Genomic DNA, 20,121 nt, shown 5'->3' with positions numbered 1-20,121 from the left:
GCACCTGGCGGAGCGGGGCGTGGGGCGGGGCTTTTCCTGGCCCCTCCTCACCCGGGACCCCGGAGCTGCGCGCGCAGGCGGGAGTCCGACCCTCTCAGACCCTGAACGTGACCGCTCCCGGCAGCCGGGCGGTCCAACCACGCAGGGACGGGTGCTGGCGACCAGCTNCGAGCTTGTGTAACAGAACCTGGAGGGCCCCCGGAGCCAGGGCAAGTGGCCTTCGGAGAAACGGGAAGCTCCTCGGCGTGTGGGCCCGGGAGGCGTCGGAGCGCGGTTGTGTAGAGTCGCCCAGCGCCTGTTTATCAGGAATTGACAGTGGAAGGCACTTGGCCGGGGCCTTGCTTGTCTAGAACCAAGCTGCATATATTTTCCAGATACGTTTGGTGGCCGATTTTGTCGCTTCTCTGGACTCCCCAACAACCTTTTCTGTTTTGGTATTTTATGTACAATCTGTAGTTTTGAAATAAATGCATCGAACTATCTATCTAGATGGGCACTTAAATTGTACAGCAATAAATAAAAAAGTATTGGGAAAGGAATACTGGGTGATAGTCCCTTCAGAACTGCTGTGGATACAAAGCCTTACTGCTTCAGGAAAAGTTTAGAACATTAATGACTGACTGACTCATCTTCCTCCTTCTACAAGGATCTATAATTGAAGGAAGTAGGCTGTTGCCACTCACAGCTGGGGTTTTGTTGGGCCTTAAACCTTCTCACTTTCTCTTTTTTATCAGCCTCTCTTGGACTGTATTTTTTTAAATGTATTTATTTAAATTCAAGTTAGTTAACATACAATGTAGTATTGGTTTTAGGAGCAGAATCCAGTGCTCATCCCAACAAGTACCCTCCTTAATGCCCATCATCCATTTAGCCCATCCTTCTCCCCTCCCCTGCAGCAACTCTCATACTGGTTGCTGTATTTAAGAATCTCTTATGGTCTGCCTCCCTCTCTGCTTTTTTCTTGTTTATTTTTCATTCCCTTCCCCTGTGTTCATCTGCTCTGTTTCTTAAAGTCCACAAAGACGGCCTGGGTGGATCAGGTCATGATCTCTCGGTCAGTGGGTTCGAGCCCCGTATCCGGCTCTGTGCTGACAGCTCAGAGCCTGGAGCCTGTTTTGGATTCTGTGTCTCCCTCTCTCTCTGTCTGTCCCTCCCCCGCTCATGCTCTGTCTCTCTCTGTCTCAAAAATAAACGTTAAAAAAAAAAAATAAAAAGGATAATTTTTTAAAAAGTCCACAAAGAGTTAAATCATATAATACTTGTTTTTTCTGACTTATTTTACTTCTTGGATTGATTTTTAAAACTGCTCTAAAAATGCAGCCTAGCCCATATCCCATAGCTTTCCTTGAAGTCAGATCTCTCCCCTTCCCATCAGGAAACGAGTTTTAAAGGCTTAAAGGAAGGCTTAAGGCCTTCCCCTTGTCCCAGGCCTAGAAAAACAAGCAGGCTAGAGAACGGATCCTCAGACATGTACCTTCTGCTCCAGCAAAACAAATGCTTAAAGTTCCCAGAATATGCCTTTGTAGTTTCACATTATGTCTCACAAATTATTTTCCTTCTTTCTGAAAGCCTCCTGCTTCTGGCTTTTATCCTGGCAAACACCAGCTTAGTCTTCAAACTATCTCAAAAGCTGTTTCTTCTGTGAAACCTTCTTTGATTCCTAAAGACAAACTTGGGTATCCTTCTTAGATTCCATGTTGTGTATGCTTATATGTTAATGTTATAACAGCAATACTGCTTTCCAAATACAGGTTTTTAGCCTTAACAATATCATGAAGACAAGGACTGTGTCTTTGCTGTTTGCATGAACCTACCTCAGCGAGCACAGTGTCATGCGTGTAATGCATGTTTGTTAAATGAGCAAAATAGCTCCCTTTTACTGTTTCAGAGTTAAGGGACTCATGACTGGGTACAGGTTTGTTGCTCAAAGAAGTTCAACAGGCTAATAGGAACAGGCCTTGCAGCTCTTCAGCCCTGAGGCTCAGCCTAGCTTCTTGGTTTTCAGTTTTCATTACCAGCTTCAGGCCTGAGCTGGTTCCATAGCTGCCATCATTGGCTTAACCCATTATTGTGCCCTCCGCTAGCTGCCGAGTGCCATTCAGTCTCTTCAATTCCCGCTTCTCTATTGTCCCAAGAAGAAAAGCTGACAGGCCTTATCCCACCACACTCTTTATGGGGGAGAGCGGTGCAGGTTTATTTTTTCTTCTAATTGTTTTATTTTATAACTTAAATTCAACAATGATCATCTCACGGCTAATTTCATGTCAAATATACTCATGGCCACTGCCACTTGCCCCTAGTGGATTATTTTGAAGGACATTCTGGACGTCATATTTTATTTGTAAACATTTTCATATGTACCTTTAGAAGTAAAAACATGATCACAGTATTATCACAATATTTAAATAAATTGTCTAGAGTCCTTTAATATCAAATATCCAGTAAGTGCACAAATTTACTGATGGTCTCCTGCATGATATCCTACACTGAGTTTGTTTGGAACAAGTTTCAAACATTCACACATTGCATTTGATGGAAATGTGTCTCGAGTTTCCTTTTTTCATAAGTTTTTTTTCTCTTCTTTTTTTTAAGTTTATTTATTTTGAGAGAGAGAGAGCAGGCTCCATGCTGTCACCACAGAGCCCAATGCAGGGCTCAAACCCAAGAATCGTGAAATCATGACCTGAGCTGAAATCAAGAGTTGGACGCTGAACCCACTGAACCACGCACATGCCCCATCTTCTTTTTCTCTTTGAAGGATTGGATGATTTGTCCTGTATAATTTCCCACTTTCTGTATTTGGCTGATGACATTGGCTGATGACAATGTAGCATGTTCTTCTCTCCCTGGTACTTCCCGTGATCTGGTGGTTAGATCAAGAGGTCTGATCTGATACAAGTTGGACTTCTGGGCAAAAAAAAAAAAAAAAAGGTGGTACTGTGTACTTCTGCATGGTGGCATCATGTTGGAGTGTCTTTCTTTTTTTGCAATGTTAGTTGCCATTAATTATCATTCCTAAATCTATTGTTTCATTAAGTGTTTGCCAAAATGGTGATAGTCTATCATTCCTTCTTCATTTTATTACCTAGAATACTTCTATAAAGAGAAACTTTCCTTCACCAAATAGGGTTACCCTCAGGGACAATTTATATAGAAAAACAAGATTAAAATTATTTTCTTTATCAGTTTTCAGAATAATAAATCCCTAACCTACCTTAATGAGAATTCTTTTTAGAAGTCCAAAGCACTATCCATTGCACTATAGAGCCAGGCAAGAGAATTCTTTTTAGTCATTAATAATGCATAAATTTAGCATACTTGATGAGTTTCAATCCTTTGCTGTTATTATTCTTATTGAAGCCCATATTTATTGGAGCCCTCTTACTGAAGTCTTTCATGGCTAGCCAGTGGGAACCTCTTTAGATCGGCTCCTAAGTCCACTCGATGCCTTTGATGTCTTCCTTGCTTTCTATAGTCAGCAGAGCATCAGTTATTTCCCTGAGGACACTTGTTTCCTTTTAGTAGGAAATGCTCTTTAGAGACCACAATCGGTCCTTGGGCTTTCTTTCCCCCCATTAATCATATAATAATACATATTCATTGTTTAAAGAAAAATCAGAAGATACAGGGACTCCTGGGTGGCTCAGCTGGGTGCAGAGTCTGCTTGGGATTCTCTCTCTCCCTCTCTCTCTGCCCATCCCCTGCTCACATGCAAATGCGTGCATACTCTCTTTCTCTCTCTCAAAATAAATAAACTCGTAAAAACTCAGAATATGTAGATAAATTGAAAGAAGATTGAAAATATCATAATGATATCAGAGAAATGCCAAATTTTGGTAAACTACATGCCAGACTTTTTTCTATGTCACTATAATTTTTGTCCTATAAATTTTCTTAAGTGTTTTTAATTTTTTTTTTTTAATTTTTGAGAGAGTGCAAGCAGAGGAAGAGAAGAGCAAGAGAGGAGGACAGAGGATCCAAAGCAGGCTGTCTCTGACACCAGTGAGCCTGATGTGGGGGTAGAACTCACCAACTGTGAGATCATGACCTGAGTGAAAGTCAGACACTCAACTGACTGAGCCACCCAGGTGCCCCTTTCCTATAAATTTTCTTAAAATGACAAAATAGTGCATTTTTGTGTTTATTTGCCTTTTAAGAACTCAGCAAAGTCTAATGAACATTTTTCTACATCATAAATATACTATGAACATTTTTCTACATCATGAATACACTTCTCCAAGATCATTTATTTTATTATTTTTTTCAGCATTTATTTATTTCTGAGAGACAGAGAGAAAACAGAGCATGAGCAAAGAAGGGACAGAGAGAGAAAGAGGCACAGAATCTGAAGCAGGCTCCAGGCTCTGAGCTGTGAGCACAGAACCTGATGTGAGGCTCAAGCCCATGAACCCTGAGATTGTGTCCTGAGCCAAAGTCAGATGCTTAGCTGACTGAGCCACCCAGGTGCCCCTCCAAGATCATTTATTTTATTATTTTTTTCAGCATTTATTTATTTCTGAGAGACAGAGAGAAAACAGAGCATGAGCAGAGAAGGGACAGAGAGAGAAAGAGGCACAGAATCTGAAGACAATCTCTAGGCTCTGAGCTAGCTGTCAGCACAGAGCCCGACACGCGGCTCAAACCCACAAACCATGAGATCATGACCTGAGCCGAAGCCGACGCTTAACCGACTGAGCCACCCAGGTGCCCCTCCAAGATCATTTAAATGACCACATGGTATTTCATCATTTGAAAGCAGCACTAGGTTTTGTTTTGTTTTAAGTGGACTTCACACTCAGCATGGAGCCCCATGGAGGGCTTGGACTCATGGCCCTAAGATCAAGATGTGAGCTGAGATCCAGAGTCAGACACCTAATGGATTGAGTCACCCAGCTGCCCCCAAAGCAGCACTGTTTTTATAACTAAACCTGCTTGGGGACATATAAGTTGTTTTCTATTTTTCCATATAATAATGAAAACATAATATGAAAAATCTTTTAAATTTTTCCATATCTATGTTATAAATAATATTACAATATTTAAAATTTGTAATATTCATCATTGAAAACTTACCCAGTCATTTAACGTTTCCCCCATAGGATCACTTCCTAAAAGCTGAAATTGCTGGACCTAAGATATGTTAAAAAAAAAAAAAACACTACTTTTTAATATAATATGCTCTCATGATTCAAAATTCAAAACATACAATAGGGAATGCTCATTGCACCCCTGGTGCCAGCTACCCTATGTCAAGGCAACCAGTATCACTAGTTTCTTGTAGATTGTTCCAGTGTAAGTCCATATTATACAACAAATTAATTTATATGTTTATATGTTATACATATGTTTACATGTAACCTTTTTCCCATAAATGGTGGAAGATTATACACAATTTTGGACCTAGAATTTTTCACTCATTTGTTGAAGGTCTTTGCATATTAGTTCATGAAAAGCATCCTCATGCTTTATTAGGCTATATAGAGTCTCACTGTATGTTCAATTTTTCCATCAACTATTTAACGAGTCCCCTACAAATGGATATTTAGGTCATTTTCAACCTTTTGCCATTCCAAATAATTTTGCCATAAAGAACTTTGCCCATATGTCCCTTACACATTATCTATAAATAGATTTCTAGAAGTAGAGGGGCACCTGGGTGGCTGCCGGAGGCCGCGCCGGCTCNGCTCCCGGCAGGTGGCTCAGTTGGTTAAGCGTCCAACTTCACCTCAAGTCATGATCTCACGGTCTGTGAGTTTGAGCCCCGCATCGGGCTCTGTGCTGACAGCTCAGAGCCTGGAGCCTGCTTTGGATTCTGTGTCTCCCTCTCTCTCTGTTTTTCCCCTGTCCGTGCTTTGTCTCTGTCTCTCAAAAATAAAAACATTAAAAAAAAACACCCAAAAACCTGGAAGTGGAATTGGTAGATTCAAAGATTAGTGCATTTGCAATTTTGGTAGATATTCCCAAATGCTTCCCCACAGAGGTTTTACCAAATTCCACTCCACCAGCAGTATATGAGAGTACGTTCCAATATCATGTATGTGTAAACTTTCTGACCTTCGCCAATCTGACTGGCAAATAATAGGAGTGGTTTTATTGGAGTACATATCTTTTTACCACTTTTTACTTAAAAGTGACCCCCCGGTCCCTTTTTCTGTTGCTGTTGATCATTACTTGGAACAAAATGAGGAATTTTTAAAAATAACAAACCTGTCAAAGTACCCAGTTATTTTGTTCTTGTCCTGAGCCGAAGTTGGACACTTAACTGACTGAGTCACCCAGGCACCCTGCTGTAATATTACTCTTAATGGAATTTAAAGTTGTACTTAAAAAACAAAGTTATTTAAATGTGTAATATACCACATATTATTTTATTCACATCAGAGACTTTAATTGTGCTATCAAGATAAGCTGATTTTCTTTCTTTCTCTTCCTTCCTTCCTCTCTCTCTCTTCCTTTCTTCCTTCTTTCCTTCCTTCCTTCCTTTTTCCTTCATCCCTCCCTTCCTCCTTTCCCTCCTTCCTTCCTTCCTCCTTCCTTCTCTTTTGCCTGTGACTGGATAAAGTTTTTTTCACCAATACATTATTTCAACTTTTTCAAAATGGTATTTATTAGAAAAGTTGTAATTCTACATTGGCCTACTCAAATAACACTATACAAACAAGCACTACCGATCAGTATACTTGAAGATCTCTTTCACGGTGTGCAAAAGAATCCCCACTAAAGAAATACCTTAGAGGGTGAGGCTCATGTAAAGACTGACAGGGTTATTCATAACCCACAATGTGACAATTCTGTTCTTTGTTGTTTTGGGTGGTGGCTTTTTTTTTAATAAATCATGCCATCTGCATATAGTGATAGTTTTATTTCTTCCTTTCCATTTTGGATGTTTTTGTTTCTTTTCTTGCCTAATTGCTCTGGCCGGGACTTCTAACACTATGTTGAATAAAAATGGCAATAGTGGATATCCTTGTCTTAAGGAAAAGCTTTCAGCTTTTACCATTGAATATGATGTTATCTGTGGGCTTGTCATATATGGACTTAATATGTTGACATACATTCCCTCTACATCCACTTTGTTGAACATTTTTTTTTATCATAAATGGAAGTTGGATTTTGTCAAATGCTTTTTCTACATCCACTGAGATAATCATATGATATTTATGTCTCATTTTGTTAATGTGGTTATCACACTGACTCACCTGCAGATGTTGAGCTAGCCTGGCATCTCCAGAATAAATCCCACTTGATCATGGTGTGTGATTCTTTTAATGTATTGTTGAATTCAATTTGCTAGTATTTTGTTGAGGATTTTTACATCTATGTTCATTAGGGATACTGGCCTGTAATTTTCTTTTCCTGTAGCATCCTTATCTGGTTTTGGTATCGAGGTAATATAGGCTGCATAAAATGAGTTCCCTCTTCTATTTTTTGGAAGAGTTTGAGAAGAGTTGCGTTAATTCTTCTTTGAATGTTTGGTAGAATTTACCAATACAGCCATCTGGTCTAGGACTTTTGTTTATTAGTAGGTTTTGGATTACTGATTCAATTTCCTTACCAGTAATCAATCTGTTCAGATTTACTATTTATTCATGATTCATCTTGGTAGGTTATCTGTTTCTAGGAATTTGCCCATTTTTTCTAGGTTGTCCAATTGTTGGAGTATAATTGTTCATAGTTATTTCTTATGATCCTTTGTATTTCTCTGGTATCAGTTGTAATAGCTCTCCTTTCATAGAAAACCCTAAAGACTCCATAGAAAACTGTTCGAGCTAATAAACAAATTTGGTAATGTTGCAGGATACAAAATCAATATGTGAAAATCTGTTGCATTTCTATACACTCATAATGAGCTATCAAAAAGAGAAATTAAGAAAACCCTATTAATAATTGCAGCAAAAAGAATAACAGATATAGGAATAAATATAACCAAGGAGGTAAAAGACCTATATATTAAAAACTCTAAGACACATTAAAGAAAGAAACCGAAGATGACAAAAACTAATGGAAAGATATTCTGTGTTCATGGATTGAAAGAATTTACTATCCAAAGCAATCTATAGGCTCAATGACACCTATCAAAATTCTAATGGCTTTTTTCACAGAAATAGACAAACCATTCTACAGTTTGTATGGAACCACAAAAGACCTTGAATAGCCAAAACAATCTTGAGAAAGAACAAAAAGCTGGGTACGTCATATTCTCTGATTTCAAATGCTATTGCAAAGCTATAGTAATTAAAACAGTAAGGTATTGGCATAAAAATAGACACATAGATCGATGGTCAGCGTAGATAACCCAGAAATAAACCCATTTGTATATGGTCAATTATTTTATGACCAAAAAGGTCAAGACTATACAATGGGAAAGGGATAGTCTCTTCAGCAAATGGTGCTGGGAAAACTGGATAGCCACATGCAAAAGAATGAAACTAAGGGGTGCCTAGGTGGCTCAGTGGTTAAGCATCTGACTTCACCTCAGGTCATGATCTCAGTTCATGAGTTCAAGCCTGAATCAAACTCTCTGCTGTCAGCACAGAGCCCACTTGGGATGCTCTGTCCCTCTTTCTCTGTCCCTCACCCCCTCAAAAGTAAATAAACATTTAAAAAAACCTACTGAAAATCTATGGTAAAGAAAAAAATTGGGTGGGGCACCAGGGTGGCTCAGTTGCTTGAGTGTCCGACTTCGGCTCAGGTCATGCTCTCACGGTTTGTAAGTTCGAGCCCCACGTCAGGCTCTGTGCTGATAGCCCAGCTTTATATTCAGGCTCTGTGCTGATAGCTCAGCTTTAGATTCTGTGTCTCATTCTTTCTCTGCCCTCTCCCGTTTTGTGTTCTGTCCGTCTCTCAAAAATAAATAAATGTAAAAAATTTTTTTTAGAGAAAAAAGCTGGGGAACCCGGATGGTCTAGTCAATTGAGCGTTTGCCTTTGGCTCAGGTCATGATCTCAGTTCATGAGTTTAAGCCCCACATTGGGCTCTCTGCTATCAGTGCACAGCTTGCTTTGGATACTCTGTTCCCCTCTCTCTCTGCCCCTCCCCCACTCACTCTCTGTCTCTCTCTCAAAAATAAATAAATAATCATAAAAACAAAAAGGATGAAACTAGACTACAATCTTATACCATACACAAAAATTAACTCAACATGGATTAAAAACGATAGAGCTTGGAAGCTCCTTGACATAGGTCTGTTGATGACTTTTTGAATCTGAGACCAAAAGCAAACACAACAACAGCAAAAATAAACAAGTGGTACTACACTAAACTAAAAAGCTCCTGTACAGCAAAGGAAATTATTAACAAAATAAAAAGGCAACCTACTGAATGGGAGAGAGTATTTGCAAATCATATTTGCAAATCCAACATACATAAACATACAACCCCCCCCAAAAAATCTGATTTAAAAATAAGCAGAGGAAGGGTGCCTGGGTGGCTCAGTTGGTTAACCTCCGACTTCAGCTCAGGTCATGATCTTGAAGTTCATGAGTTCAATCCCCATGTTGGTCTCTGTGCTGACAGCTCAGTGCCAGGAGCCTGCTTCAGATTCTGTGACTCCCTCTCTCTCTGCCCCTCCCCTGCTCATGCTCTGTCATTCTCTGTCTCTCAATAAATAAATAAATGTTCAAAAATAAATTAAATATGGGAGCACCTGGGTGGCTCAGTTGGTTGAGTGTCAGACTTTGGGTCAGGTCATGATCTCACGGTTTGTGGGTTCAAGCCCCATGTCGGGTTCTGGGCTGACAGCTAGCTCAGGGCCTTGGGCCTGTTTCAGATTCTGTGTTTCCTTCTCTCTCTGACCCTGCCCTGCTCACGCTGTCTCTCTCTCTCTCTCAGAAATAAATAAAACATTAAAAACTTTTAAAAAAATAAATTAAATATGGGCAGAAGGGAGCCTGGCTGGCTCAGCTGGTAGAGCATGCAACTAACTCTTGATCTCGGGATTGTAAGTTCAAGCCTCACATGGTGGAGATTACTTAAAAATAAAGTCTTTAAAAAATAAAAAGAAGTAAAATGGGCAGAAGATCTGAATAGTCATTTTTCCAAAGAAGACAGGTGACCAACAGGTACATGAGAAGATGCTCAACATCACCAGTGAACAGGGAAATTCTAATCAAAACAAATGAGGTAAAACCTCACACATGTTAGGATGGCTATTCTCAAAAAGACAGTAAATAACAAGTGTCGGTGAGGACGTGGGGAAAGGGAACATTTGTGTACTATTGGTGGGAATGTAAATTGGTGCAGCTGCTGTAGAACACAGTATGGAGTTTCCTCAAAAACTTAAAAACAGAACTATCATGGGCACTTGGGTGGCTTAGTCACTTGAAGGTCTGACTTCAGCTCGGGTCATGATTTCATGGTTCACAAGTTTGAGCCCCGCGTTGGGCTCTGTGCTGACAGCTCAGAGCGTGGAGCCTGCTTCAGATTCTGTGTCTCTGTCTGTCTCTGCTTTCCCCTACTCATGCTCTCTCTCCCTCTCAAAAATAAATAAACAAGCAAACAAACAAAAAAAGAACTATCACATGATCCAACAATTCCACTTCTGGGTATTTATGTGTACAAAAAAACCCTAATTTGAAAAGATACATGTACCCTCATGTTCATTGTAGCATTATTTACAATAGCCAAGATATGGAAACAACCTAGGGGTACATTAATGGATGAATGGATAAAGAAATTGTGGTATACACACACACACACACATACACACACACACACACACAGAATGGAATATTATTCAGCCATAAAAAAAGAAATTTTGTTGTTGGTAACAACATGGATGGACCTCAAAGCCTATGCTCAGTGAACTAAGTCAGACAGAGAAAGGCATACCACATGATTTCTCTTATATGCGTGGTCTTAAAAACACCAAACAAACCAAAGACCAAGTTCATACATTGTGGTTGCCAGAGGTGGGGGCTAGGGGATGGGAGAAATGGGTGAAGAAGATCAAAAGATTACAAAAATTTAAAAATTAAAAAAGTATATAAATTCACCTACTCAGCTTTTCTACTTCTAGGTAGTTATTCTGCACGTAAACCTCCATATGGGTGAAGTGGCAAAAAACAAAAACAAAAACACAAAAGTAACCCCAAAACCAAAAACCAAAAAGCCAACCAAACGACAACAACAACAACAACAACAACAAAACAACCCGAAACTCCAAAACAAAGAAAACCCAAAATCTCATCTCAAGGTTTGTTTCTGGGTAAGCGACGTACAGCACCCAATCTCTCTGCACCCCCAAAGTTATGATATGACTTAACACTTTCAACCTTGCCCCACCCGTTATTTGGCTGATACTGAAAGTAGCTGACAGGGCTGTGGCCCCTTTTCTAGACACTGTGCCCTGTTTATGGGAAGCCCTGCACCAGGTCTGTGGAAGGAGCACCTCAGGGAGAGAAATTTTGAGCGAGGTAAGAAGGAGCAGTAACGAGCAAGATCACAGAGGCAGACTCCTCCCTCCTTCCTCTTCACTGTAGCTACACCCACCCCAAACTCCAATTCTGCTTCTCTGCGTTGGATTCTAGGCAGAAAAAGTGGCTGTAGGAATCCAAGCCCTGTTTTCCAAAGTGAGTCATAGCAGGGCCCGACCCTAAAAATATCAAAATCAAGTCGATCAATCAAATGAAACTATGGCCTCTGTACCAGGGTGAGTGTTTCAGTCAGTAGAAGGGCCCCTCAAAATGTAGTAGGGTTCCAACAGGGCCCAAATTCTGGGGCCTGGGGCCTGGGAGGGCTCTGATTAATAGCCCCCTGTAGACACATGAACCCCTCACTGTCAAGGTGTCCAGTGGTACCATGAATTCTGTTTACATACTGTTTTCCTGCCTACATGGGGGCAGGAGAAGGCTTTGCTGGGCAAGGAACCCCAGTTTCACCTCGCCTGAGATCTCAGCACCCTCTTGCGTACAGCCTTGGAGTTTTGTATGTCCGGGGAACTGGCTCCCTCTCTACCTCCTTACTCCCAAAGGTGTGCGCTCCTGCCTCTGCCTCTGGAATCCTTCCTCTAACCCCTAACCCAGCTTCTCTCAGTTAACATGTATACTCATTGCCTGAAGAACTTGTTGAAAGAGTTTTCCTGGGCCTGGGCCTTACTCTCAGAAATTCTGATTCCAGAGGTGGGGCAGGGCCCATGAATTCACATTTCTAACTACTTCACAGGCTCCTCAGAGGATTTCTCTTTCCTCTGGCTAGAGAGGAAACACTGGCTAAGACCCCTTCACAGGAGGGAAGAGTCAACAGCTTCTGTTGTCAGCTCAGCAAAACTTCCTGAGGCAAAGAAACACCTTGAGAAGCCGAGCCCTGTGCCTGCTTGAATTGGGGAGGGGTGGGGGGTGGGGAATAGAGAGGAGAACAAACAAATTACTATTTCAAAATAAATACTACCAAGTAGCGGCACCTGGGTGCTTTGGTTAAGCTTCGACTTCAGCTCAGGTCATCATCTCACGGTTTGTAGGTTCAAGCTCCACATCGGGCTCTCTGCTGTCAGCGTAGAGCCCCCTTTAAGATCCTCTGTTTCCCTCTCTGCCCTTCCCCTGCTTGTGTGGGTGCTCTCTCTTCCTGTCTCAAAAATAAATAAACATTAAAAAATTTAAAATTCAAAATAAATACTACCAATTAGAAATCACGAAATTAGATTCTGCTACTAAATCATCACTTACCTGATTCATGCATTCTGAGATTCTGTTGAGATTGGGAAAGAAAAAAAAAAGAAGTTTCCAAAGTAGCTTAAAATCTTCATGATGGGAAGGACTGTGGCTTTGTACATCTAGGTAAGCATAGTGATGAATGTATGAATGAATGAATGAATGATAACTTGGTAAACACACTTATTCACCTTTATACAACCCAAGTTTATCTACAGAGGAACTAGAATAAATATCATGTACGTGTTAATAGTGGTTGTTTTGGGTGTCGGTATGATTCTGGGTGAATAAGAATGTTCTGAATTTAGTTTTATTTCTCTATGAATTAAAAAAAAGTCCTCTCTCTTTTAGACATTTTCTTTAATGCAGTTGAATCATTTTATTCATAATAGTATAAATATTACAAGCTTAAATAAAACCTGGGTTGCTAGGTTTACAAAATCTTCCTAGTTCAGCTGAGGTATGTAAGTGCATGTTGGGTGAGCATAGGACAGAGGACACTGGAGATACAAAAAACGGACCTTTGTTGGGGTGCCTGGGCGGCTCAGTGGGTTAAGTGTCCGACTTTGGCTCAGGTCATGATCTCACGGTTCATGGGTTAGAGCCTCGCGTCGGACTCTGTGCTGACAGCTCAGAGCCTGGAGCCTGCTTCTGTTCTGTGTCTCCCTCTCTCTCTGCCCCTGTCCCACTCGCCCTCTGTCTCTGTCTCTCAAAAATGGATGTTAAAAAACAAACAAACAAACAAACAAACAAACACCAGACCTTTGCTAGGTTCCCCTGTGAATGTGTCAAAGGTACCGCCTATTTGACTTCCCAGATGGATCTTAAAGTCCCCGGAAGCACCTGCCCCAGGGTGAACTTCTACTGGACTCCATTCAAACCAGAAAACCCAGGGTGGCTCCTGAGAAGGAATCTTCCGAGGTTCATCTTAGTCTAAATCTAGGCCACGGTGGCTCCAGCATATGGGTCTAATGTAGGTCAGGGGTGCTAAGGCCTCTCTTAACTTTGGAATCAGTAAAAGAACCCATACATACGGCACCAATGCACAGAAGGGGGTAATTTGATAATGTTGGTTATTAGGCTGTAAACTGGAACACTATCAAACATCCTTTCCAGAAGTTGAATCAGACTATAATTAGGCCCAGGCCTGGGCCCTCCTTTGCACAATAGCCTGTTTTGTTTGTTTGGTTTTTGCTTTGTAACCTACTAGCTACCTCTTTGGCCTTCTGAACATTGCCAGCATTAAGAAATGATGGATAAACTGGACTCCATCCTTCAAAAGCTCTCCGTGATGAATTTTCAAAAACAAAATCTCTGCAAGGCCTTTCCGGGGCTCCTGCCTACTTGTGATGCCCATTCCAGAATCTTACCTTTGGATGGGTCAGATTATCTGTAATATACCAGATCATCACTGTCCAAGAGAAATATAATATGAGCCACGTATGTAAATTTAAATTTTTTAGTAGCCACATTAAAAAAGTAAAAAGAAACAGGTGAAGTTAGTTTTAATAATGTCTTAGTTGAATATACTCAAAATATTTTAATATACAATCAATATATTGTTTACTTCGTTTTTACTATGTCTTTGGAATACAGTATTTGTTTTATACTTCCAGTACATCTTAATTAGGACCAGCCACATTTCAAGTGCTCAAGAGCCAAATGTGGGTAGTGCTATTTTATTGAACAGTGTAGGACCAAGTGAATACAAGTAGACTTCCTGAGACATTGCTGTGTGTCTAGCAAAATCATATTACTTGTTAATGGACTCAAAATACAACTGTCTTGATGTCCCATACCAGATCTTAAAATATCTTTATTTTTTTTAATGTCTATTTATGAGAGAGAGCGCGTGTGTGCATGTGTGTGTGTGTGTGTGTGTGTGTGTGTGTGTGTGTGTGAGCAGGGAGGGTCAGAGAAAGATAGAGATAGAGAATCCCAAGCATGCTTCATGCTTGTCGGTACAGAGCCTGATGCTGGGCTCAAACTCACAAACTGTGAGATCATGACCTGAGCTGAAATCAAGAGCTGGACGCTTAACTGACTGCACCACCCAGGTGCTCCTTGAAATATCTTTCATACAATTTGTTCAATCAAGCTTCTTACTCAAGTACTAAAGATCTTAGTTTCTAGAATTTTTATGTGCCTACTATCTCCTGCTTTCAACAAATGATTCTCTAACAAATATTCCTAAGTAGATCAATGGAGGGGCGCCTGGGTGGCTCAATTGGTTAAGCATCTGACTTCCGCTCAGGTCATGATCTCATGGTTCGTGGGTTCGAGCCCCGTGTCAGGCTCTGTGCTGACAGCTAGCTCAGAGCCTGGAGCCTGTCTATGGATTCTATGTCTCCCTCTCTCTCTGACCCTCCCCTGCTCATGCTGTCTCTCTCTCTCTCTCTAAAACATAAATAAAACATTAAAAAACATTAAAAAAAAGAAACTTTGTCTTGCCATTTGAAAGTTTAGCTCCAGTATATGAAATAAGTAATTTACCAGATGATGAAAATTATGAGGTTGGATATTTACAAAAACACTTCTATAAAACCTTTCTTCATCCTTGTGAAATAAGCAGGCTATGACATCCTACAAACTCCATAAATACACAGATTTATAAATGGTTGTTAAAAGCCTATTAACAGAGAGAGTGAAAGACTGCAAGGTGCTGGCTATAATTTGTAAGTTCTTAAATGCATTCCTAGCACTGGGTCACCCCAGTGATTACAGCTTGGGTTAGCAGAGCCTGTTAGACGATGTAATAGTTCACCATGAGAAAAGCTTCCATTTCCTCAAGCTTGTGGATTTCATTGCTCTTTTGGAAATAAGTAATACATTTAATCATTTATACTCATAAAATGAGCTACTCTTCTCAGTGCATTTATGAGAAAAGACAAGATTGTTCATTAATAGTATTTAGATAACCAGTTAGAGGGGAACCTAACAACAAAATAAAGAAATGAAAGAAGGCATGTGATAGTACCATCCGTCAAGAGGCAAAATTTGCTATCTCCTTTTCTCAATTTTTGGTTAGTCTTTGGAAATACTTGTTTATGGTCAGACAAATAATTAGAGCTCTATTTTGTAGATGACTGTTATTTTTGTCTTTATAGGGATTTTTCTGTTTCATCTAGGTCTTTTTTATTGCTGTAAGGCCAGCAACAATGTCCCCACTTTCATTTCTGATTTAGTAATTTGAGCTTTTTTTCCTTGGTCAGTGTAACTAAAGGTCTATCAATTTTGTTTACATTTTCCAAGAGCCACCTTTTGGTTGCATTGATTTTCTCTATTTTTTTCCTATTCTCTAATTTACTTATTTCTGTTGTAAGCTTTATTTTTTAAAAAAAATTTTAGCATTTATTTAATTTCGAGAGACAGAGAGTGAATGGGGGAGGTACACAAAGAGAGGGAGACACAGAATCTGAAGCAGGCTCCGGGCTCCAAGCAGCCAGCACAGAGCCTGATGCAGAGCTCGAAGTCACAGACTGTGAGATCATGACCCGAGCTGAAGTTGGACACTCAACTGACTGAGCCACCCAGGTGGCCCTGCTGTAAGCTTTATTATATTCTTCCTTCTGTTTGCTTTGGGTTTCATTTACTTGTCTTCTAGTTTCTTTTTTTCCCATTTTTAAAAATACCTATTTATTTATTTTTTGAGGAGACAGAGACAGGGTGAGCTGTTAGCGTAGAGACTGATGTGGGGCTCCAACTTCAGGAAACTGAGATCATGACCTGAGCTGAAACCAAGAGTCGGACGCTTAACCCACTGAGCCACGCAGGTGCCCCTAACATCACTTTAAAGTAATAAAGTGGGATTTACATCTGCCAATTTAGTGGTTGTTTCCTATAAATCTAATGTCTTTTCTGTTTTTTATTTCCTCTAGTAGGAACTTCTTTTGTGTTAAATAGACATTTTTCTATTTTATCACTTCAATTCACTTGTTACTTCATTTAGAATATTTTATAAGTTGTTTTCTTACTGGTTGCCCTGGGGATAACAATTAACATCTTATAACAATCTGTGATGAATACCGACTAAATTTCAAAAGAAAAACTTCACTCCAAGATAACTTTGTTCCCTCTTTTCTCCAGTTTCTTTGCATGTTTCATATATTTTTGGTGGAAACTGGACTTAGATTCTCTCCCCTCCTTGGCATTTATTGTCACTGTTGGTTGTTTAGTAACTTTCTGAATGCATTCTGTAAAGCCTGTACTTTGTTGTGTGTGGCCACTGAATTCTCTGTTCATTTATCTCCATGGTCTGTTCATGACTGGTCTGAGATGTTCCTAAATGCCTTGAACCAGCAAGTCTCCTGGACTTTGCTAAAGGGCTCTGTGTTTATGTGGGGACATGTTCTCAGTGCAGAATTTTGCCCTGGTTTCCTCTTGGATTGTACAGAGCCTCAAGGTGATCTAGAAGTGAGCGATTAGGGCCTTCTCAGTGTTCCCTAAGCATGCGCACAGTTCTGCACAGGCATGTGGCCTTTTAGATTCCCAAGAATAGGCTGGAGGTTTTCAAAGTCTCTGTAGACCTTTTATTCCCCAGCTTTTCAAGGTTTTTGGTCAACTTCTCATTTGCCCCAACTGTTAACACCACCTCAGGCGGCTGAGAAGTTAAAAAATAGGTGCTGATTATTTTCAATAAAGCCCCTGGGAAAAGGCTGTTCCCAGTGAACAAGCCCTGAATGAGGTAAATGACTTTTAACAGAGGAGGGTAAGACCACCCAACAGCCAGATGCTTACTCACTTAAAGTATGCATTGGAAGATACTGCTGTCTGTTAACAGTCTGACATGAGATAAAGCGCTTGTACCAGAGAGCTTGTACCAATCTACTGTCTCCTTTATAATAAAAAGTCTTGATACAAAAAGAAAAAAATTCAAGTGAACCAAGCAATGGGCTTAATGATGTTGGACCATACTTTTTGACACTGTGAGGCACTGTATGAGAGAATGCAAAGATAAATATGGCACAAGCTTACTTACAACTGAGTATTAGAGATAAGATATTCATATTTGTATGTTTTGGGGGCACCTGTATGGCTCAGTGGCTCAGTTTGTTGAGCATCTGACTCTTGATTTCGACTCAGGTCATGATCTCAGGGTCATGGGATCAAGCCCTGCATTGAGACCTGTGCTGAGCATGAAGCCTGCTTGGGATTCTCTCTTCCTCTCCCTCTCCCTCTGCCCCCTCCCTGACTCATGCTCTCTCTCAAAAAAGATAATAATACCAATAAATAAAATAAAAACATGTTGTATATTTTGTTAGTAGGTAAATTGTGCCATAAGAAGCTTCAATCAATACTGAGAGAACTTCCAAGTAGAAAAATCTGGCCACACTTTACTGAAGCAGTGAATTTGAACTAAACTTTAAATGATGGTTAAGAATTTTTAGGGGTAAAAATAATTTTTTCCAGTTTTATTGAGGTATAACTGACAAAAATTGTATATATTTAAGGCATACAATGTGACAGCTTGATATACTTATACACTTATACTTGATTGATTACATAATCATGTTAACACATCAATCCCCTCACATAATTTTGTGTGTGTGTGGTGAGAACTTCTAAGATTTACTCTCTTAGCAAGTTTCAAGTATACAATAGAGTATTACTGTACATTAGATCCCTAGGACTCATTCCTCTTATAACTGGAAGTTTGTGCTCTTTGGCAATATCTCCCCATTTTCCTGAGCCCCTAGCAACTGTCATTCAACTCTGCTTGTATGAGTTCAACTGTTTTACATTTCATATGTAAGTGATATCCTACAGTATTTATCTTTTGGTGTCTGGCTTATTTCACTTAGCAAAATGTCTTACAGATTCAGTCATGTTGTCACAAATGGAAGGATTTCCTTCCTTTTTTAAATTTATTTTTATTTTATTTTATTTTAATTAATTAATTTTATTTGGAGAGAGGGGGGCGCGAGAGGGTGCAGACAAGTAAGGGAGGGGCAAAGAGAGAAGGAGAGAGAATCCCAAGCAGGCTTTGCACTGTCAGTGGTGAGTCCAATGTGAGGCTTGAACTCCCAAACCATGAGATCATGACCAGAGCTGAAGTCTGATGCCTAAATGACCGAGCCACCCAGGTGCCCCTTAAGTTGTTTTTTTTTTTTAATGTTTATTTATTTTTGAGAGAGAGAAAGTACAGCCTGGGGAGGGGTAGAGAGAGACAGTGAGACAGAGAATCTGAAGCAGGCTCCATGTTGTCAGCACAAAGCTCAATGTGGGGCTTGAACCTGGGAACCGTGAGATCATGACTTGAGCCAAAGCTGGATGCTCAACCAACTGAGACACCCAGGCACCCCCAACTTTTTTAAAATTTATTTTGAGAAGCAGAGAGAACACGAGTGGGAATGGGCAGAGAGAGAGGGAGAGAGAATCCCAAGCAGGCTCTAATACTGTCTNTCAGGCTCCCAGCCAGGCTCTGCATATATATATGTAAATCCATATATGTAATTCACATATATGGATTTATATATAAGATATATGATATTATATATAATATATATATTTTCTTTATCCATTCATTCATTGATAGACACTTAAATTGTTTCCATACATTTCCATATATAACCAGAAATGAGATTGTTGGATACCATGGTAGCTCTAGTTTTAATTTTTAAGGAACCTACATACCATTTTCCATAATGGACAGTTTATATCCCCACCAATACTTGTTACCTATTGTCTTTTTGAATATTAGCTATTCTAACAGGCATGAGGTGATATCTCATTGTGGTTTCGATTTTCATTTCCCTAATGATTGGCAATATTGAACATCTTCTCATGTGCCCTTTGGCCATTCATACGTCTTCCTGGAAAAATGTCTATTGAGGTCCTCTACCCATTGTTTAATTAGGTTATGAATGACGGTTATGAATGGGGTGGGTAGGGTGAAAAGATAAGGCATTCTTTTAAGTGAAAAGATAGGAGATAGTATAAGAAAAAGTTTGGAAATAGGAAAACTGGGGTTGTGTTTGGAAGCTAGTAAGTAATGAATTTTGAACAGAAAATAGGGTAAATAAGTTAGAGTGAGGTGAGGTCAGAATGTATTTGAGGCCACATTAGAAAGGACTTGGAGGTGACTCAGTTAGTTAAGTGTCCTACGCTTGGTATCAGCTCAGGTCTTGATCTCAGGGTTGTGAGTCCATGACCAGCGTGGAGCCTACTTTAAAAAAAAAAAAAAGGAAGAAAGGAAAAAAGAAAGAAAGAAAGAAGAAAGAAAGGACTTGGATTCCACACCATGGGGTTTGCCCTCCATTTTGTGGACAACAGGGACACACTGACATTTTGTGAATCAGGAAGTGACGTGATTGTACTTTGATTTGAAAGGTTAACCTCCTATCTTTGAGGAGCAGGTATCTAAAGAGTAAGAGACTGGAGTGAGGAAAACTAATTAGGATGCATTTTACATAATGAGAGACTAATGAGGGGCCAAATCAGGGTGGTGGTAGTGGGATCTGCCAGGGCTATGATT

The 20,121-nt window shown here is 40.0% G+C and overlaps 1 protein-coding gene across 1 annotated transcript in view; it reads right to left on the bottom strand.

Moving 5' to 3' along the window:
- RNF149 (ring finger protein 149) overlaps nucleotides 1-12,675 on the bottom strand; it is a 49,457-nt gene extending 36,782 nt beyond the window's left edge. Inside the window, exons 1-2 of the mRNA XM_077749189.1 lie at nucleotides 12,663-12,675; nucleotides 52-295 (exon numbers count right to left, since the gene is read on the bottom strand). Coding sequence (XP_077605315.1) covers nucleotides 52-295; nucleotides 12,663-12,675 — 257 coding nt within the window. The remainder of the gene's footprint in view (nucleotides 1-51; nucleotides 296-12,662) is intronic.
- Between the last annotated feature and the right edge of the window lie 7,446 nt (nucleotides 12,676-20,121).

Source organism: Crocuta crocuta, unplaced genomic scaffold, assembly GCF_008692635.1.
Source record: "Crocuta crocuta isolate KB4526 unplaced genomic scaffold, BGI_CrCroc_1.0 scaffold118, whole genome shotgun sequence".
NCBI classification, from domain to species: Eukaryota; Metazoa; Chordata; class Mammalia; order Carnivora; family Hyaenidae; genus Crocuta; species Crocuta crocuta.
This window is presented reverse-complemented; position numbering and strand designations above follow the sequence as displayed.